The sequence below is a fragment of the Lucilia cuprina genome, chromosome 2, assembly GCF_022045245.1.
Source record: "Lucilia cuprina isolate Lc7/37 chromosome 2, ASM2204524v1, whole genome shotgun sequence".
Lineage (NCBI taxonomy): Eukaryota > Metazoa > Arthropoda > Insecta > Diptera > Calliphoridae > Lucilia > Lucilia cuprina.
Genome location: NC_060950.1, coordinates 15873762 through 15896084, shown reverse-complemented (window position 1 = coordinate 15896084; position 22323 = coordinate 15873762). Strand labels below are relative to the sequence as shown.

Sequence of the window (22323 nt, the reverse complement as noted above, 5' to 3'; positions counted from 1 at the left end):
TATTATTTTTTAAATTAATTACAAAAATTATTTAAATAATTAATATTTAATAATTTGAATATATTAACATTTACATTTTTACTTAGTTATAATTCTTACTTAATTTCTAATTCCGGGGCGTAACACAAGTGCCTCCGTGGCGCAATTGGCTAGCGCGTTCGGCTGTTAACCGAAAGGTTGGTGGTTCGAGCCCACCCGGGGGCGTTTCTAATATTTTCTAAAATTAGCTCTTTATTTCCAGAAAAAGAAAGTTGTTATTATGTAAAGTTTGGATTAATGGTCTTAATTACTACATTAGAAGAGATATGGTTCTTGGGAAAAGCTCATAAACCGGTCTTTTGGTGGGTGTTGTGACATTTCTTGCGGTCATTTAGATCTAGTTTAAAGGTCATTAAATTATGAAAAAAGAAGTGGATGAAAGATAAACTTAACTTTAATATATTTCTACTATATGTAACTTGTTTTAGAATATGTTTAACTGCACAGTGGTTATATGGCCTCCGTGGCGCAATTGGCTAGCGCGTTCGGCTGTTAACCGAAAGGTTGGTGGTTCGAGCCCACCCGGGGGCGCAAATATTTTATATAATAAAAAATTTCCTAAGAATTTTTAAAATTCGTATGAAAAAAAATTAGAAAGTTATAATCTTAAATCGGTAAACTTTAAGTAAAATTTGCCTTTTTTATTCAAATCTTTGCTAAATATTACTTTTGGTTTGATTTTTGTCCTTTAGAACTTTGCGGGATTTTCTAATATTCTGTAATTTTTGCACAGTGGTTACGAAGCCTCCGTGGCGCAATTGGCTAGCGCGTTCGGCTGTTAACCGAAAGGTTGGTGGTTCGAGCCCACCCGGGGGCGGAAGAAGCTTTTTTGGTTGATTATAACTCAATAAATTAGATATTAATTTATTTGGAAGATATTATAATAGCTTGTAAATTTTGTGTCTTCGAGTGTTCTTTTACAATCGACATGAAAGATCTATCAAGACATTTGAGTCATATTTTGTTCGAACTTAAGAATATTGTTTAGAACATAGAGTTTCTGAAAATTATCTCATATTTTTAAATGAATTTTTAATTTGTTGGCCGAAAATACATGCCTCCGTGGCGCAATTGGCTAGCGCGTTCGGCTGTTAACCGAAAGGTTGGTGGTTCGAGCCCACCCGGGGGCGCAGAATCTTTTTTTATATTCCAGTTTTTATATAATAAACAAATTTATTAATTTAATAATATAAGTCCTTATTACAAATGCTTACTATTTATTAGTAAAATATTAAATTTTACAGTTTTTGTTGGGTTAGTTACAATAAAATGTTTCCATTTTGTTGTTTGTTTCTTTGCAATTCCCGAATACATTTTCTTTCAAATTACTCTCAAAGAAAAATAGGGTATCAATTAGTTCACTAAATGCTGCGTGGCCTCCGTGGCGCAATTGGCTAGCGCGTTCGGCTGTTAACCGAAAGGTTGGTGGTTCGAGCCCACCCGGGGGCGCAAGAAATTTTTTAAAGTTATTACAATAAATTATGTTTAAGTTCTTTATATGTTAATAAGTTTAACTTTAAAGAAACAAAATTAACGCAATCTAAATAAAACAGATTCCCACATATTTTGCTATGAGAATAAAGGAAATTTTGTTGGTTTTTATTACATATTTTTTAAATTTAAAAAATTAATTGATTTGTGTTCTAATGTCCGTATAACCGCACAGTGGGCAAATAGCCTCCGTGGCGCAATTGGCTAGCGCGTTCGGCTGTTAACCGAAAGGTTGGTGGTTCGAGCCCACCCGGGGGCGTAATTATTTTAGTTAGTTTGAGACTCAGAAGTAAAAGTGATTAAAGGATGTCATATAATATTATGCAAATTTAAGTACGGCACTGAGGTCCTTCATATTTTAAATATATTTTGAAAAAAGTATAGTATTCTTATTATATCCATACTGCACAGTGGTCATATGGCCTCCGTGGCGCAATTGGCTAGCGCGTTCGGCTGTTAACCGAAAGGTTGGTGGTTCGAGCCCACCCGGGGGCGCAATAAGTTTTTAGTTTTTTTTAATATACACTATATTCCTAATTTTTGAAATACTATTATATCATATTTTCCAATAACGTAGTGAATATGGAAAGCTTTGAAAGTTTCAAAACGTTCAAAAATATATTTTCATTTAAAAATTACAATTTATAATATCCAATTAAATTTTTCACATAAAATAATTTTGATGAGCAATCATTGTAATTCTCATTTTCTTTTTCTCATATAAAATACTAAGAAAGTATATATATATTATCATAACTTATCATTGGAGATTTATGGCCTCCGTGGCGCAATTGGCTAGCGCGTTCGGCTGTTAACCGAAAGGTTGGTGGTTCGAGCCCACCCGGGGGCGCACGTAATATTTTATTAATTTAGTTAATTTTAATCTAAATGATTTCATGTCTACAGAAACATTTTATTTTGTTGATTAAAGAAAACCACATTACTACTTAAAGGCGAATTTTAAGATTTATATGTATATGTCTGTAAATTTAAACATATTTACAAGTATTTATATATTTGAAAGTCTCGAATTATATTTTATTTTATAATTTTAAAATTTACTGAAAATATAGAATGTAATTCCGCTGGCAACAAGCCTCCGTGGCGCAATTGGCTAGCGCGTTCGGCTGTTAACCGAAAGGTTGGTGGTTCGAGCCCACCCGGGGGCGCATGTATTTTTTTAATAGTTGAAGAAAACATAGACCACGTCTGCTTTATAGATCAGTTATAGTTATGTTGAGGAAGTATTCTTCAGAAATGTGGCTTTTGATGAAGTGCTTAGTTTAATGGTTTTGATATGAATTAGAAAATAATTAATAGAGGTAACGGACCGCTTAGTGTCTTCTAGACACTAAGTAAGATAATGAATACTCCAAATATTACCTAGTAATTGAAGGATTTCGATAATTTTTTTAAGGACACTTTTAACTATTAGTAGTATACTTTAATATTTTTATATGACCACTAATGTACAGTGGTTATATCGCCTCCGTGGCGCAATTGGCTAGCGCGTTCGGCTGTTAACCGAAAGGTTGGTGGTTCGAGCCCACCCGGGGGCGAATCTTTATTTTGCTTCTAAACGTTATGCTATTATTTAGATTCATCTAATTAAGTTCTTAATTTTTGCAATTGAAATCATGAATTACAAAATCTAAAATTTTATTAAAAATTTTATAATTTTGAGAAACTATTTGTGCACAGTGGTCATATCGCCTCCGTGGCGCAATTGGCTAGCGCGTTCGGCTGTTAACCGAAAGGTTGGTGGTTCGAGCCCACCCGGGGGCGAGAAGATTTTTTTTTTAATTTTTACTTTCTTTTAGCAATACAATTTGTATTATACAGGACGACACACTCACAAATAAAAGTAGTTTTAGACTTCCGGTGAATCTAATTTCTACAATATATCTCGTTTAAATATTTTATCGCGTCCTAAATTTAAAAATAATTCCGCTTTTGGCCAAATTTGAGATGTTAACAGCTGTGAGAAGGCTGCTTTTCATAGTTCCAAACAAAACCTTTAAGCACTTAATCATAACTGGGCATAAGCCTCCGTGGCGCAATTGGCTAGCGCGTTCGGCTGTTAACCGAAAGGTTGGTGGTTCGAGCCCACCCGGGGGCGATTGCTTTTTATATACATATAAAAAGTAAGCATTCAACAAAAGTTCTTTGAATTTAGTAGTCCTATGTCTTGATTTCGCCAGTCCTGTATTTGTGGATATACGCATATACATATATCTCGAGGTCAATCGTCATCAGCAGCTAAACCCAGTTTCTCTAGATAGCTTTCCTGATATATATCCAGAAAGTTTTGAATCAATTTCGATTAAGAAATTGCGAATTATTTAGCACAATATATTGTTTTGATATCAGTCTCAGTTTTTGAGTATATATTGTCGTTTCTTATAATAAGGCCCTATAATTTCCTTATACTTATTTCCCGACTATGTACATATGCATATGTAAAACACACTATTTTTAATCCACTGTCTAAATTTATTTGCCAAAATGGTAGTTTGTGAGCTTTTTTTTGTAACTGTTTAAGAATTAATAGGAAATACATGCTACTGAATAAAGGATAAAAATGTCAAGGACTTGTATAATATTATTTTTGATAATTAAGTTAAACTCATGCGGGATCATATGCCTCCGTGGCGCAATTGGCTAGCGCGTTCGGCTGTTAACCGAAAGGTTGGTGGTTCGAGCCCACCCGGGGGCGCAGCGATTTTTTAATATTTATTTAATATTTGATTTTTTAATATTTGTGAAAGAAAATTTGTTTAGGAGAAGAAGAGATATCAAGCCGATCAAACTACTTTTATAATCAAAAAAGATCGTCATCGAAAGATATAAAAGTTACACACATTCGTATATCTATAGTTATTATTTTACATTATATTTATTTATATTTTACAGAGGATCTGATAAATTGATCTAGTGACAGAATCCAATCTAATGTAAAGTTTTGAGATCAGATTTTTATTTCTGTTACTATTGAACTTATGTAAAGTTGACCTTTAAAATTGCGTTTTATTACCTTTCATAAGCCTCCGTGGCGCAATTGGCTAGCGCGTTCGGCTGTTAACCGAAAGGTTGGTGGTTCGAGCCCATCCGGGGGCGCGATCACTACTTTTGACTAAATAGATTAACAACAAATTATAATCATTTAATAATTTGGTTAAAATTGATGCGATAATTTTGTTTTTTAAAAATAATTTTTCATATGAAATGTTATTTCTGTATCATTGGTCCTTAAGGATTAAGCCTTATTTTTAGTCTCTAGATATGTGTATTATTATGTCGAACAGTGGGCTCATAGCCTCCGTGGCGCAATTGGCTAGCGCGTTCGGCTGTTAACCGAAAGGTTGGTGGTTCGAGCCCACCCGGGGGCGCTTTTAAATTTTTATTGTTTTATTTTTACAAAGTATTTTTATCTAAAAACCATCAAACTTTTAGTTGCTCTATCTAGAAAATTCAAACTCTCAATATGTATGATTTCATTCAGGTGTTATTCATTAACTTGTATCAACGTTTTATAAAACAAATATTTATATTAAATTTGTTCTATAAACTATTAATAAGAGTTTATGGAAAATGCCTTAACTCTTATGTAATCTATCAATTTAATTTAATAATTTAATAATAACTTATTCAAATAAATATTTGGTGTATTTTTAATTTTTTTCTAAATTTTGTTAAAATTTTTTTTGAAACTAAGTTAACCAAAGAATTCATATTACAGTTTTTGTTTAAACTGAAAAGTAAGAATAGTTCTTTTACTAAACCACCCTTAATGTAGATGTTATGGTGATTCAATTTTAAATGTTTGCATAAACGCACAGTGGTTATATAGCCTCCGTGGCGCAATTGGCTAGCGCGTTCGGCTGTTAACCGAAAGGTTGGTGGTTCGAGCCCACCCGGGGGCGCAAATTTTTCTTTTCAAATTTATATTTTTTTTGTTATTATATAATAATTTAAATCATCTTTTTTTAATTAGATTAGTTGAAAACATTTGCATTTCTTTGACATTTTTCTACCAAACAATTTTTTTGATTGACAATAAAACATTCCACGTGTTTGATTAAAAAAAATGCTTAACTAAATTTGATAAAACACAAAAAACTATATAAAAAATTATAACAGAATACAAATAAAGATTTAGGTTTTTGATTTGTTTCTTATTTTAGCATATTTGAGATAAATATTATGCATAAATTGAACAAAAATGGAAGTAGGTTTTATTTTAAACAAAAATAGGGGGAAAGGTGTAAAAAGAGATGAATTAGTGCTGTAATTTTAAGAAAAAGTACTCATTTTAAATAGTCAAACACAATATATAAGATTAAGATACATGTTTAGAACAAAATTTCCATTCGTCTAAGGTCTCAAAATAATAATAAAGTCTTATTGAAAGGTGAAAACTTTTTATCATTAGAATTGAAAAAAAGTTCTGTAAAAATTACATAAAAGCTTCGTTTGCCTAATAAAGTTCAATTTTGTCAAAATCTAAAGTTTTTCACAAAGAAAGCTGACATAACAAATACTTTTCGAATTTAGTGTAAAACGAAAGTTTAACCAGAAAAAAAGAACTTTGAGAGATTTTGTGAAAGCTTTTCTGAATAATAAATAGTTAAAATATATAGAGAAAAAGTTCTTAGTTTTAAATGAGATAAAGCTTGTGGATCATAATAAAAGAGAAAAATCGTTAAGAGACTTCGTGAAACGATTTTGCACTAATAAAGCTTATTTTGGTCAAATGTTAAAAATGTAAGCTTTTTCAGAAGATAAAAAGATTGCAAAATACTTTAAGATTTATATAGCTTATTAATTAGAATCTTAAGAAGTTAAAAAATTAAAATCTAAAGAAAGAAAAATGTCTTAAAGAAATTTCATAAAAGCTTTTTTGAACAATAAAGCTAAATTGGCAAAATATACCGCTTTTATCAAGTGAAAAAGTTGGATGTTTGAAAAAGATAAAGGTTGTGAATATGGTTACAAAATTAAATAGATTTAGTGAAAGTATTTTGTTTTTCAATAATTAAACTTAATTTTTGTCAAAATTTTAAGCAATAAGAAAACGCTTGATTCAATTGAAAATGAAAGCTTTTCCTAAAAGAAATTGTGCTTTGTGATAGAAATTTGAAATAATAAAGCTATTGCCAATAGAAAGACTTCTAAGTTTTAATCAGTTTAAGCTTGTGAAAGCTTTTTCACAGCAAAGATGTTCTGTAAGATATATGTGTGAATAATAATGCTTTATTTTAGTAAAATCGGAAGCATTTTCTAAAAGAAATAGATGTGAGTTATAAAAAGTTAAAAATAAAAGCTTAATTTTGCAAAATGGTTTTAATTTGTAAAACTATGCTCGAGAATTTAATGGAAAGTGAAAGCTTTTTATAGAAACATATTAATCAGTGAGATATTTCCTTTAAGCTTTTTGAACACTAAGGCTTAATTGTTTTTAAAAAGTTAAAAAAAATTCCTTTTAATCTAATTATGAATTTTATTAAAACCTAAAGCTTTTCCTAATAGAAAAAATACAGCTTTAAAGAACAAATATCTCCGAATTATATTAAAACTGAAAGCTTTGTTGAATAATAAAGTTTGGTTTTGGCAAAAAGCTTTAATTTTTGATCAGTAAAAGCTTGTGGATTTAATGGAAAGTAAGCGTAAGCAGTAAGAGAAATATTTTATTATGTGAAATATTTATTTAATTAAAGTTTAGTTTTGCCAAAGAGTTTTAATTTTTGATCAGTAAAAGCTTTTTCATATATTGTTCTGTAAGATAGGGCTTAATTTTGTTTAAAAAAACTCAAAAAAGTACTTTTATCTACTTAAAAACGATTTTTAGGTTAAAACAGATTTACTTAAAAAAAAATAAATGGTTTAAATTACAAACGAGTACCCATTAAAATTACAGCACTAACAAAAATTTCGAATACAAAAAAAAAATTATAACAAAACAAACAACTAAAAACACGCTCTAATTACACTAAGAGTAATGAAAAATATAATGATTTTTCTTGGCGTTTTTTTATAATGAAAACATGATAACAAAATAGGAGGTGGGGGAAAAGGATAAACACAATTTTGTAAAAATAATTATTCGAAATAAACGAAATCAATGAGAAAAAGGAATTTTTATATGGCCTAATCCATATAAATAAAAAATATACATATCTATATATTTTTTTTAATAATTAAAAAATAAAATTAAATAATGTTTGTTTCAACAAACACCTCAACATACTGACTACGTTTTGTGTATAAAATATGTATTACAACACTCACCTTGTAGATAATGTGCCGGTTGTAAGCCAAAAGCTTGTAGTTGTTGGAATATTTGCATTTGGGTTGCGGCAACTGCTGCTGCCGAATTGGATAACATGCCATCGGCTGTGGTTAAATAAGGTGAAGTTTGCTGATGTGTCGTACTGGCAGCGGTTACCAACATTGTTGGTGTTACAGCCGATAGACTAGCAGCCGATGTGGGTATTATGCCAGCTGTAGCACCCGTTGCGGTCGGTAGAGTTGGTGGTGGGGCAGCGATGGCGGCATGCAGGGCAGCCATGGTGGGATTTGTACGTGTTGTGGCGGCCACAGGTGTTGGCACTAGGGCATTGGTAGGACTTAAGGCGTTGGCCGCTGTGGGAGGTGCTGCTAAAGCTCCAATGACTGTTGTCTGGGCTGGTGGTGTTGTAAGCGTTGTAATGCCACAGATACCCACCTGTAATTGTTGCAATTTCTTTTGATCCTTTTCCTTTTGCGTATCGGCAAATTTAACAACGAGTGGTGCCGAACAACCCTCCATAGTTTGACTGTGGTGCAGGGCCTAGGAAAAGGAAAGTAAAAAGGAATTTATATTAAATTTAATTTAGTAATAAATGTTTTGTTGTTAAAATTAAATAAATGTATACATAATTTTTGGCTAGACTACAACAAATTAATTGTAAGTACTGTTTGCCCCAAACACTCACTTTTGTAAGTGTTTGCTTTCATGTATATATTTTTATCATTTGTTTAGATATTTTCTTTTTCACATTTTGTACGTTTTTTGTTTTGCGACAACTGTTGTTGTTGTTGCTGTTATAACAGTTTTGTTTACCGGAAATTTGTAATTTTACTTGTTTCCTGTGCAATCTTACACAACCATTTTGTGGTTGACTATTTCCGCTGCAACCACAAATACCAAAAACACTACCAGCTAAGGGATTGCAGCTACTGCTTGTATGTTTGTGTGTCTGATTTTTTTTTCGAAAAACATTTTCGGAGTATTTCTTGTTTATGTTTTCATTTGCTATTTCACTGTGTGTTTCAGTGTCTATGTTATTGTTTTATGAGATAAGTTTAGGAAACTTATAAGGAAAACGGTCTTTAATACACATTATAGAAGCAGGAATTTTCATTGTATTTATTTTTAGATTAAAAAAAATAATAAATGTTTAAATATAAACGAGCTTAAATCCTATAAGTCTAAATAATTTGACTACCAGAAACACTACAATGTCCATATAAAAAATGAACGATTACATTGCACTGACTATATACATATATATAAATTCAGTTCTAGTTCAGTTCTAGTATATAAAACGCATAAATTAAATTCTCATTTTTCCTTAAAGACATCTTTAAAATCGTTGACGATAACGTGTCTAATAAATGTGACAACACAATAATCATTCCAATTTACTTTGGCATTAAAACAAACGTCAATAAAACTAAAAAAAAATAATAAAAAAAAATTTACAGTCAGTATAAATGAATCGTAGAACCCCTACTTAGGTTTCAGTTCAGTTCTAGTTCAGTTCTAGTTCAGTTCTAGTTCAGTTCTAGTTCAGTTCTAGTTCAGTTCTAGTTCAGTTCTAGTTCAGTTCTAGTTCAGTTCTAGTTCAGTTCTAGTTCAGTTCTAGTTCAGTTCTAGTTCAGTTCTAGTTCAGTTCTAGTTCAGTTCTAGTTCAGTTCTAGTTCAGTTCTAGTTCAGTTCTAGTTCAGTTCTAGTTCAGTTCTAGTTCAGTTCTAGTTAATTTTTTTTTAAAGAAAATGTTAAAAATATAAATAATTACTAAAGGATTTAAAAATGATGATATTCGACGTAGATATCTTAGTAAACTTTGACAAAAGCAAAAGGATTTTGATTTGCTTATGTACTTGATAGACTTTTCGTTCAGTTTTGAGATTTCATTAAACATTACAGTTGGGTCTAAAGCCTTTTCAGAGTCCAAAAGCTTTTCCCAAGGAGATAATTAAATTTATTCGCACTCCTTCTAGAGATCGTTTGAGGTCTATTGCAAATGTTACAAACAATATGACTATGTTATGTAAACTTTCAGAATGTCTAGCTCACGCCAGTCCATTTTAAATGAAAACTAGTATGTGTGCATCATAAACTCTAAATGCAATGTGACTATAAAAGAAATGGCTCACAATTTGCAGCAAAACGACGAAATACAATAAAAGTTGCAAAGCGATAAGACAAAAAAAACTGCTAAAAGACGTAGTGAAAAAGTAGGCAATAAATTTTGCATACAAGCCAGAAATTTTTAACACATACATAAAAGAAAACAACTGCAAGAGAATAAACTAAAAAGAAACGAGGGCAGACTAAAAGTTGTTTTTCAAAATTTTAAATATTTTTCCTAAATTTTGGATTTCTATAAAAATCTTATAGATTTAGCGATATACACCAATCCACACTTATAGTCCCATATTTTCGATTAACGTTCAGGTATTCGATTGAAAAGTTGTGACGTTTTCAAGAACTTCTATATTAAACTTTTTAAGTATCAGCCTTTTCATTTCAAAATAACTTTTAGGTTTAAATCCATAAACAGATTTATGTCTATATATGTATATGTATGTAGATTATAAAAAAAATTTGCATGCCTTGCACACACTTCTATACAAATTGCTGTGAAAATGACTGGTAATAATCATGTATGAGAAATAAAATCACGTTTAACTAAATAACGTGAGTAATTTTTAGAAAATTTCACAAAATTATAACTACAAAACTATAAAGTTTAAATTTTTATTTAAAAAATAGTGTCATTTTAGCCTTTAAAATAAAAACGGATTTTTACTTACTTTAATGGCACCGATGGCATGTTGTTTAGTATCGAATGTTACGAAAGCACAACCTTTACTTTGACCATTTTGATCCCTCAAAACCGTGCACTCCTCAATGGTGCCATGACCGGCAAACAATTGTCGGACATCAGCTTCATTATACTTCTTATTTAACATGCCAACGAAAAGTTTACGCTCTGTAAATAGAAATGGTAGAAAAAAATTGTATAAATAGAAGAACTAATGTTTTTTTTTTTTTTTTAACTAATGAATGTAAATACAAAATTTTTTTCTTTCTGTATACATTAATCATAAGAAATCGTAGTTAATTTAAATAAATGTTTAAATACAGTAGTAGTAATATAGAGTTTAACTTAAAAAAAAAAAAAACTTTTTTATATTACAATTTAAGCAGGAGAACAAACATCAATTCTTTGGCAAACAAATTATAAAAAAATGCTGTGTACCGTGAAAAAACGGAAATGCATAAAAATTGTTGCAAATTTGCAAAAATGTTTACAATTGTTGCAAATGTATAGTAAAGTTTAAAATTACTCATTTACATTAACTATCCACCTTGAATGAATAAAAGAAAACAAGACAGCGCCGAAACTCGTATTCCTTTATATGACTAGACTATAGACTAGACTATAGACTAGACTATAGACTAGACTATAGACTAGACTATAGACTAGACTATAGACTAGACTATAGACTAGACTATAGACTAGACTATAGACTACACTATAGACTAGACTATAGACTAGACTATAGACTAGACTATAGACTAGACTATAGACTAGACTATAGACTAGACTATAGACTAGACTATAGACTAGACTATAGACTAGACTATAGACTAGACTATAGACTAGACTATAGACTAGACTATAGACTAGACTATAGACTAGACTATAGACTAGACTATAGACTAGACTATAGACTAGACTATAGACTAGACTAGATAGACTATAACTATAGACTAGACTATATACTAGACTATAGACTAGACTATAGACTAGACTATAGACTAGACTATAGACTAGACTATAGACTAGACTATAGACTAGACTATAGACTAGACTATAGACTAGACTATAGACTAGACTATAGACTAGACTATAGACTAGACTATAGACTAGACTATAGACTAGACTATAGACTAGACTATAGACTAGACTATAGACTAGACTATAGACTAGACTATAGACTAGACTATAGACTAGACTATAGACTAGACTATAGACTAGACTATAGACTAGACTATAGACTAGACTATAGACTAGACTATAGACTAGACTATAGACTAGACTATAGACTAGACTATAGACTAGACTATAGACTAGACTATAGACTAGACTATAGACTAGACTATAGACTAGACTATAGACTAGACTATAGACTAGACTATAGACTAGACTATAGACTAGACTATAGACTAGACTATAGACTAGACTATAGACTAGACTATAGACTAGACTATAGACTAGACTATAGACTAGACTATAGACTAGACTATAGACTAGACTATAGACTAGACTATAGACTAGACTATAGACTAGACTATAGACTAGACTATAGACTATACTATACTATAGACTAGACTATAGACTAGACTATAGACTAGACTATAGACTAGACTATAGACTAGACTATAGACTAGACTATAGACTAGACTATAGACTAGACTATAGACTAGACTATAGACTAGACTATAGACTAGACTATAGACTAGACTATAGACTAGACTATAGACTAGACTATAGACTAGACTATAGACTAGACTATAGACTAGACTATAGACTAGACTATAGACTAGACTATAACTAGACTACTATAGACTAGACTATAGACTAGACTATAGACTAGACTATAGACTAGACTATAGACTAGACTATAGACTAGACTATAGACTAGACTATAGACTAGACTATAGACTAGACTATAGACTAGACTATAGACTAGACTATAGACTAGACTATAGACTAGACTATAGACTAGACTATAGACTAGACTATAGACTAGACTATAGACTAGACTATAGACTAGACTATAGACTAGACTATAGACTAGACTATAGACTAGACTATAGACTAGACTATAGACTAGACTATAGACTAGACTATAGACTAGACTATAGACTAGACTATAGACTAGACTATAGACTAGACTATAGACTAGACTATAGACTAGACTATAGACTAGACTATAGACTAGACTATAGACTAGACTATAGACTAGACTATAGACTAGACTATAGACTAGACTATAGACTAGACTATAGACTAGACTATAGACTAGACTATAGACTAGACTATAGACTAGACTATAGACTAGACTATAGACTAGACTATAGACTAGACTATAGACTAGACTATAGACTAGACTATAGACTAGACTATAGACTAGACTATAGACTAGACTATAGACTAGAATAGATAGACTAGACTATAGACTAGACTATAGACTAGACTATAGACTAGACTATAGACTAGACTATAGACTAGACTATAGACTAGACTATAGACTAGACTATAGACTAGACTATAGACTAGACTATAGACTAGACTATAGACTAGACTATAGACTAGACTATAGACTAGACTATAGACTAGACTATAGACTAGACTATAGACTAGACTATAGACTAGACTATAGACTAGACTATAGACTAGACTATAGACTAGACTATAGACTAGACTATAGACTAGACTATAGACTAGACTATAGACTAGACTATAGACTAGACTATAGACTAGACTATAGACTAGACTATAGACTAGACTATAAGACTAGACTATAGACTAGACTATAGACTAGACTATAGACTAGACTATAGACTAGACTATAGACTAGACTATAGACTAGACTATAGACTAGACTATAGACTAGACTATAGACTAGACTATAGACTAGACTATAGACTAGACTATAGACTAGACTATAGACTAGACTATAGACTAGACTATAGACTAGACTATAGACTAGACTATAGACTAGACTATAGACTAGACTATAGACTAGACTATAGACTAGACTATAGACTAGACTATAGACTAGACTTTAGACTAGACAATAGACTAGACTTTAGTCTAGACTATAGACTAGGCTTTTGTATACCGAGGTACTTTTTGATATCAAGCTGCTAAAGAAGTATTGAATTTTCTATACAAATGGAACGACAAATCTAACAATACCTGGTTACAATGGTAAAGGGTTTAAAAGCAGTAAACCAATAGTTACAAAAGGGTGTCTGAATAGGAGGTGAATTACGTGAGCAATATTTCTAACACACAGATGAATTCTAAGTTTAATACGCATTGCATGTTGTATTTATTAATCAGTTCTCAATAATGAATAAAACTACACGATTCGCCATTCAGCTTGTAATGACAGTATTCTTAATGATAGTGCTTAAAACATTTGATTGGATGCTACAAAATATTACCTCATATCTTCTTTGTAAAATATCCTATCCAACTTTTTAATACTACCTTCACACACATATATAGACGCATTCATAAACTGCAACAACATTTTAACCATCTCATTCATCTACAAATCCAAACAATTTATGATGGAAGTTTTTCTCTGCTGTAAGCTATGGACAGACAGACGTATGAATCTTTATGTGTATTTGTATTTGGTAACTGGCTGTTCATTATTCTGATGAAAAAGGAAAAAATACAGTAAACTGACTTTTTTATTGAGATGATGCACACAGTAGCGGGTGGCTGGTGAAAGAATAAATAAAAATGTCAATGATTGTTGAAAATTTGATTGGAACTGAGAATATTTTTAGTAAATAATCTGAAATAATTACGTAAAATAGAAAGCTTATGTATAAAATTTAAATATTTTTTAAAACTGCTTCACTTATTTAGATTAAAGAATTTAAAGGAAAGGCAGACGGATGGCTGTACAACGTTGGATAGAGTAATTCTTCAAAATACAAAAAAACGTCACATGTTAAGGAAACATTAGGTTATATATCAAATCATTTATTAAGCTGATTTATAACTAAAATAATTGGGCATAACCCATTTTATGATCCCCTTTTCAATGCAATAGCACCTACGTTTCTCCATAAATTTGATTTTTTTCTTAAATTCAAAATGACGGGATGACTGACTGACGGATTACCATATATTGCCACTACATACAATTTGAAAGCTGAACGCTCATTTTTTTCTCCAATTTGTTTTCATACCACTTTAAATTATTCTTGGTTTTTCACTATAAAACAGTTGTAACTGTAGTAGTTTTGTAGCAACTTCTGTATTTTTTTTTTGCCCATTTGTATGCCCATCATCTTCCACTCAGTGAACAGTAAGCAAATAGTTGCATACAACACAATAACATACACAATATACCTATGTATGTATGTTGGTGTATTAAAAATGTAAACGTGTATTTAATATATTTGATGCTGGCGGAAAAGTGCATGCAAGCAACATCATCATCAGAAGCATCTATAACATACAAACAAAATGTTGCAGTGAAATGAGCGTAATAAAAGCAGTATTAAAAAGTTTGTTTAACAACAATCATAACAATAATATGGTAACAGAAACAGTAACAAAATACACAAAACAAAACTCTATAATATCCACTACAAGTTGTAGCACTACCAATAATGTTAATTTAATGTTCCCCTATACATACATATGTATGTACATATGTATAAAAAGAGAGAAAAATAGCGTAAAGTTAAACTCATACAATAACTTTCCTACCTAAACTTGCAACATTTTATTAACATCTATAATTTGTATTTTACCTTCAAGTATGTGAGTGTGTTGAATGTGTGTATGTTGATTTAATAGTTTCTGTTTATAGGTATAGGTGTTTGTTTTTAATTTTAGTTAATGTTGAGTTACCCACATTCATAAGTAGTTAAGTTTTCTGCCACAATATTTTTTATCCATTTTATATTTATTTGTTTAACTAGTATAATACTTCAACAAAAATATTGTGCTTTTATATTGTTTTATTAAAAAAAACTCATAATTATTATTATGTATACAATATTTTATATTGTTCTTGCTACTTAACTATGTATATGTTGTAAAATGGAAATCATAGTTTTGTAAGCAAGCCTTTTGTAAAAATGTTTGCATATTTTGAGGGAGTTTTAGCGCAGGAGGAATTCTATCGAAGGAAATATAAAAGCCGTAAAATATAAAGATATTTTGAAAAGAAGCTAACAAATTCTAAGTTTTTGTTAAGATTTATTTCTAGTTCAGTTATAGTTCAGTTCTAGTTCAGTTCTAGTTCTAGTTCTAGTTCAGTTCTAGTTCAGTTCTAGTTCAGTTCTAGTTCAGTTCTAGTTCAGTTCTAGTTCAGTTCTAGTTCAGTTCTAGTTCAGTTCTAGTTCAGTTCTAGTTCAGTTCTAGTTCAGTTCTAGTTCATTACCACCAAGTCTGATCTTTACCTTGGCAACCCTTTTTACTGCAATCTGAACTTGTATATTTCAATATATTATTTGAGAACTTTTCATATTTGAAAATTGTTTCTTATTTCCTTTTTTAACTTCTGTAATAATGAGATTTTTTTCATCGCAAATGTTAATACATTAATTGAAAAAAAACTGCTTTGTATTCATTTTATTTATATACTTATAATGTATATACTGCACAGTATCAAGTATTACAACTTATAATTATTTCGGTATACAGGACACAGCAAATTATCGAAATTTCACATTTTACTGGCCACTAATTGGTCATGTTAAAGGTAAAATTTCTATGGAAATTACATACTTTATTTTTGTAAAAGAAAAGATAAAAGCAAAAAAATAAAAATACTTTATGAGAAAAAAGTATATTATGCAAAAAAAACTATTCGTAATAAAATATTACTACCATTATAAGCTTTTATTATAAAGTTCATATGAATTCCATTTTTACTAAGGTTTTATTTTTTCCTCTTTTTATGCATTTTTTACATTGTATGTCTGCAATTATATTTAATTTGTCACTTTTTATTCAGTTTTCATACTAAAACGCACAAAAAAATTGAGTCAAGTTGGCTTGAACATATGATGACATTATAAAAATTTGTCATAACATTCCTTTAACGCCCATTAACGTTTGAAACTTTAGTTATTGCATAAAGGATGAACTATAGCAAGTAAAATTGAAGATTTCAAGTTAAACAGTATGTATGTCGGTTTCGCAGTTGCATTATAGTGAAAAATATATGTTTATGTTTTATATAATTTAGGTTAGAAAGTATTTAAAATCTGTTATTTTATAGTCTAGAAAAGTTTTAATATATTATTTGTTTAACTCGGTGAAAATTATTTGTATTTTGTTAAGGCGTATTAAATTCGTATTGTATCATTCACGTATTTGCATTATATGACTTCTTCATATATAAAATGTTTCCTTTTCTCTTTTTGTATTAAAAAATATTTTTTCATATAATTTTTCTGTTCAACTTCTACTATTTCAAAGGTTTGCATTTAGCTCACAAATTACCGCATTATATGTTGAAATAAATTCACGAGGATATACAAAGGAAATGCACATCTTGATGATGATTAAAACAATCGGATCACAATTAACATTTTAAAAACTGTCCTGTGGAATACTATCTTAGTATTTTTTAAAAAATAATATAATTGGCTGTAGACTATAGACTAGACAATAGACTAGACAATAGACTAGACAATAGACTAGACAATAGACTAGACTATAGACTAGACTATAGACTAGACTATAGACTAGACTATAGACTAGACTATAGAGTTCTAGTTCAGTTCTAGTTCATTTCTAGTTCTAGTTCAGTTCTAGTTCAGTTCTAGTTCAGTTCTAGTTCAGTTCTAGTTCTAGTTCAGTTCTAGTTCAGTTCTAGTTCAGTTCTAGTTCAGTTCTAGTTCAGTTCTAGTTCAGTTCTAGTTCAGTTCTAGTTCAGTTCTAGTTCAGTTCTAGTTCAGTTCTAGTTCAGTTCTAGTTCAGTTCTAGTTCAGTTTCTAGTTCAGTTCTAGTTCAGTTCTAGTTCAGTTCTGTTCAGTTCTAGTTCAGTTCTAGTTCAGTTCTAGTTCAGTTCTAGTTCAGTTCTAGTTCAGTTCTGTTCAGTTCTAGTTCAGTTCTAGTTCAGTTCTAGTTCAGTTCTAGTTCAGTTCTAGTTCAGTTCTAGTTCAGTTCTAGTTCAGTTCTAGTTCAGTTCTAGTTCAGTTCTAGTTCAGTTCTAGTTCAGTTCTAGTTCAGTTCTAGTTCAGTTCTAGTTCAGTTCTAGTTCAGTTCTAGTTCTAGTTCAGTTCTAGTTCAGTTCTAGTTCAGTTCTAGTTCAGTTCTAGTTCAGTTCTAGTTCAGTTCTAGTTCAGTTCTAGTTCAGTTCTAGTTCAGTTCTAGTTCAGTTCTAGTTCAGTTCTAGTTCAGTTCTAGTTCAGTTCTAGTCAGTTCTAGTTCAGTTCTAGTCAGTTCTAGTTCAGTTCAAGTTCAGTTCTAGTTCAGTTCTAGTTCAGTTCTAGTTCAGTTCTAGTTCAGTTCTAGTTCAGTTCTAGTTCAGTTCTAGTTTCAGTTCTAGTTCAGTTCTAGTTCAGTTCTAGTTCAGTTCTAGTTCAGTTCTAGTTCAGTTCTAGTTCAGTTCTAGTTCAGTTCTAGTTCAGTTCTAGTTCAGTTCTAGTTCAGTTCTAGTTCAGTTCTAGTTCAGTTCTAGTTCAGTTCTAGTTCAGTTCTAGTTCAGTTCTAGTTCAGTTCTAGTTCAGTTCTAGTTCAGTTCTAGTTCAGTTCTAGTTCAGTTCTAGTTCAGTTCTAGTTCAGTTCTAGTTCAGTTCTAGTTCAGTTCTTTTCAGTTCTAGTTCAGTTCTAGTTCAGTTCTAGTTCAGTTCTAGTTCAGTTCTAGTTCAGTTCTAGTTCAGTTCTAGTTCAGTTCTAGTTCAGTTCTAGTTCAGTTCTAGTTCAGTTCTAGTTCAGTTCAAGTTCAGTTCTAGTTTAGTTCTAGTTCAGTTCTAGTTCAGTTCTAGTTCAGTTCTAGTTCAGTTTTAGTTCTTTATTCATATTTTTTAAGTTAGTTAACAAAGTTGACTAAAATTAAAATTCCTTGTTAAGTTGAATTCAAACATAAGTTTAGAAAAAATTAATAATACAAATGTTTTATTTTTTTTAATATTAAAAGCTTTTAAGCTGATAATATTGTTATTAAAATACACTCAAATATTTAAACACTTGCAGCAAAGTATAAATATTTAAAATAAGATAAAATAAGATTAATTTAATATATAAATACATATAAGTAAAAATATGTGCATATAATGTGAATAGTAAAATATTATTTTACAAAATATATACATATTAAGAATTAGAATTACATGATATATCTAAATTTGCACTAAGTATACTTATTTGTACTGTGAAGATATGTTTGTATTAGAAATTCATTATATATTTGTAATTTTCAGTTTTCTTTATATAAAATTATACTTTAATTAGGGTGGCATTATTTTAGTGAACTCAAAATCGTTATAAAATTTCTACAAAATTTTTAGAGATTTTAAAAAATTAAAAAAATATATATATGAAGTTATACACATGTTTCGTATTCTCAGACATGTCAAGTAGCATTTGAATTTAGTAGCAATCATAATTCTTTAAGTCCAGTCTAATATACTTGAAAAATTTAACTACATATCGTAATTGCACTGAAAATAGTCATGTGAAATTTTGCTAAATTTCTTTTTATATTAATATTCAAAGTTTTTATTGGATCATCCTATCTACCCATTAAAGCCTGCTTAGAAATGTTCATGGTACTAAAAAAATCAATTATGTGTTATAAAAATTTTAAATTAAATTCAAAAAATTATAGAATAAAATTTTTTGGAGCAGCAACGATATATAAATTACTAAATATACTGTTGCAAATATTTTAATAGCATTTTTGCAAGTACTTTGTGTATAAAGTATCCTTGAATATGTTTTCTTAATAGTTTTAGCTTTTTAAATTGTAATTTTTGTAAGTTAAATTAAATCCTGTTAAACAAATAAATAAACATGCATTTATTTTAGTTCCCTCTATTTTAAATATTTTTCAAAATATTTACTATATTTTAATCTGTTCTAAGATATCGTTATAGTAACTTTTGTTTGTTGTTGTTTTTTAGAAGATAAACATACTTATTAACAAGATGTTTTTGAGTAAATCACATAAATTTACATGTAAAGAAATAAGATTATAGATTTTGTTTCCGGCAAGTGACACCTTGATTATGATGTAAGTGTGGGTACAAAAAAGTGTTTTTTAATTTATCAGTTGACTTTTCAAAGTAAAACATTGAATCAGAAACAATTTCTAACTGCTTTAAAAACGTCAGTGCTATCTACTATTAGTGTGATTATATATATGCAATAACATGTTTACCTTTAGGTAAATTGAAGAATAATATCTTAGATGCTTCATTTCAAAATATGTTATTTTGATGCCTTAAACGTGCTGATGTTTGTAACAATCATAAATATTGCTAATAAACATACCAATTGTCTCGGAATCACCATTAAACTATGTCGATCTGTCCGTCCGTCTGTGTATCCTTACAGGATACACAAAATCGCAAATTTGCAATAAAATTTTAATAAAAATGTAAGATTATTTTTCTTCAATGTTTGTCTAACACTTCTATAATTGTACACACCAAATAAGGCTTTTAAGACCGCAATTATATTGAATGTTCTAGTATGTCTACTAAAATCAGATAACCTATTCTGTGTAAATGTTAAAACCATTTTGTTGGGTATAATATGTTCGGCCAAGACCGATATACATTCTTACATATTTTAAAATGAATTAACACATACATATAAAGCTAGTTACTTATATGTAAATACTCATAGACACATTGAGATACACAAAGAGAAATAATATATTATGGTTACAGTGATATTTCAGTTACTTTCTGTTCTGGTTGTGTTCTAGTTCTGTTCTAGTTCTGTTCTAGTTCTGTTCTAGTTCGGTTCTAGTTCTGTTCTAGTTCTGTTCTAGTTCTGTTCTAGTTCTGTTCTAGTTCTGTTCTGGTTCTATTCTAGTTCTGTTCTAGTTCTGTTCTAGTTCTGTTCTAGTTCTGTTCTAGTTCAGTTCTAGTTCTGTTCTAGTTCTGTTCTAGTTCTGTTCTAGTTCTGTTCTAGTTCTGTTCTAGTTCTGTTCTAGTTCTGTTCTAGTTCTGTTCTAGTTCTGTTCTAGTTCTGTTCTAGTTCTGTTCTAGTTCTGTTCTAGTACTGTTCTATTTCTGTTCTAGTTCTATTCTAGTTCTGTTCTAGTTCTGTTCTAGTTCTGTTCTAGTTCTGTTCTGGTTCTATTCTAGTTCTGTTCTAGTTCTGTTCTAGTTCTGTTCTAGTTCTGTTCTGGTTCTGTTCTAGTTCTGTTCTAGTTCTTTTCTAGTTCTGTTCTAGTTCTGTTCTAGTTCTGTTCTAGTTCTGTTCTAGTTCTGTTCTAGTTCTGTTCTAGTTCTGTTCTAGTTTTAATTTAGGCTTAGTCTAGATCATTTCTAGTTCTGTTATAGTTTCACTCTAGTTATGTTCCCCAGTTTAATTTTTATGCTCGTAGAGATACTAGTTTGAAAATAATAGAAACAATTATTTGTTGTTTCATTTAATAAATGTACTTACATGCATACATAAAGAAAAAAACAACTAGAACAACAATAAAATTATTGCAAAATAATTGTTAATATTGTCAAAGTAAAATGCAAACTCTTATCCTGCAAAAACGAAAAGGAAACGACAACAAAATAATGTATTTGCCTGTATGTAAATTTATTAAAGAGATAGAAAATATGTTTATATGTTTTCACAGTTCTATGCGTAATTTTATAGAGGGAGATAGAGCTAAAGGAAACGGAAATTTACAACAACATGCTTATATTACTTACGAATACTTTTATGTATATTTAAATATTTATGTATGTATAAGTTGCAACGATTTTATACTGTATATACGTTAACATGTTTTTGTAAAGAAAATAATAAAATACAAAATTGCAGAAAATTTGTGCAATTATCTTAGCAAAACTTAACAACACATAGAAACAATAACAACAAAATAATTATGTGTTGTTTGATAATGATGTTACTTAGGGTTTATTTAGTTTGTTATGGAAATTCATAAGAAAATTTATAACTTTTCGCAATTAAGGGCACTACAGAAAAGGTCTTAGTATATATGAATTGAATTATTATATATTTTATTAAGTTTGTAAAAACTTTTGAGTTCAACCTCTTAGTAAGTACGTATTTTCGTAATTTAGTTTTGCTTATATTATTAAGATTTTTTTGCTACAGTTTTTCTTTTTTCCTATATTTTATAATATGTTGTTGTACATTTAATTAGCTCAATTTATGCAATAAAAGTTTAAATTTTATATATTATATTACTTAGTTTTCTTCGGCATTTTCTGTCTATTTTAATGAAATTTTTTCTTCTTTGCAACTTTATGTACGTGAAGCAGATGCTATTTGAGGTCTGCAACTTGTAAAATATGTACGTACTTATGTTAAATTTTTTCTGTTCTACGTTTTTGTTGTAGTTGTGTGTGTAATATGAGTTTAATTGCAAAATTATGCAAATTATCATCAACCTTTATGTTTTTTTTTCTACCTGTCAAGGAAAAGAACAAGATAGAGCTACCAAATGCTGTACAAAATTTTTCAAAATTGAAAATATATTTATTACTTCCGTTCAGTTTAAGTCTAGTTATAGTACAGTTCCAGTTCAGTTCTAATTCAGTTCTAG

The 22323-nt window shown here is 29.9% G+C and overlaps 1 protein-coding gene and 16 non-coding genes across 20 annotated transcripts in view; 16 read left to right on the top strand and 1 right to left on the bottom strand.

Annotated features, from left to right (window-relative positions):
- Positions 1-22323, bottom strand: part of LOC111679700 (CUGBP Elav-like family member 1) — a 136737-nt gene that overhangs the window by 16537 nt on the left and 97877 nt on the right. For all 4 annotated transcript variants that reach the window (XM_023441304.2, XM_046947630.1, XM_046947637.1 and 1 more), the window contains 2 exons: positions 10612-10790; positions 7819-8359 (listed from right to left, as the gene is read on the bottom strand). In XM_023441304.2, the coding sequence (XP_023297072.2) occupies positions 7819-8359; positions 10612-10790 (720 nt within the window). The remainder of the gene's footprint in view (positions 1-7818; positions 8360-10611; positions 10791-22323) is intronic.
- Positions 131-204, top strand: Trnan-guu. Its single transcript has one exon. It is a non-coding gene; the product is annotated as a tRNA-Asn (tRNA).
- On the top strand, positions 497-570 carry Trnan-guu. Its single transcript has one exon. It is a non-coding gene; the product is annotated as a tRNA-Asn (tRNA).
- On the top strand, positions 783-856 carry Trnan-guu. The gene has a single exon. It is a non-coding gene; the product is annotated as a tRNA-Asn (tRNA).
- Positions 1096-1169, top strand: Trnan-guu. Its single transcript has one exon. It is a non-coding gene; the product is annotated as a tRNA-Asn (tRNA).
- On the top strand, positions 1415-1488 carry Trnan-guu. The gene has a single exon. It is a non-coding gene; the product is annotated as a tRNA-Asn (tRNA).
- Trnan-guu lies at positions 1716-1789 on the top strand. Its single transcript has one exon. It is a non-coding gene; the product is annotated as a tRNA-Asn (tRNA).
- On the top strand, positions 1952-2025 carry Trnan-guu. The gene has a single exon. It is a non-coding gene; the product is annotated as a tRNA-Asn (tRNA).
- Positions 2307-2380, top strand: Trnan-guu. Its single transcript has one exon. It is a non-coding gene; the product is annotated as a tRNA-Asn (tRNA).
- On the top strand, positions 2626-2699 carry Trnan-guu. Its single transcript has one exon. It is a non-coding gene; the product is annotated as a tRNA-Asn (tRNA).
- Trnan-guu lies at positions 3016-3089 on the top strand. Its single transcript has one exon. It is a non-coding gene; the product is annotated as a tRNA-Asn (tRNA).
- Positions 3242-3315, top strand: Trnan-guu. Its single transcript has one exon. It is a non-coding gene; the product is annotated as a tRNA-Asn (tRNA).
- On the top strand, positions 3576-3649 carry Trnan-guu. Its single transcript has one exon. It is a non-coding gene; the product is annotated as a tRNA-Asn (tRNA).
- Positions 4173-4246, top strand: Trnan-guu. Its single transcript has one exon. It is a non-coding gene; the product is annotated as a tRNA-Asn (tRNA).
- Trnan-guu lies at positions 4574-4647 on the top strand. Its single transcript has one exon. It is a non-coding gene; the product is annotated as a tRNA-Asn (tRNA).
- Positions 4846-4919, top strand: Trnan-guu. The gene has a single exon. It is a non-coding gene; the product is annotated as a tRNA-Asn (tRNA).
- Trnan-guu lies at positions 5380-5453 on the top strand. The gene has a single exon. It is a non-coding gene; the product is annotated as a tRNA-Asn (tRNA).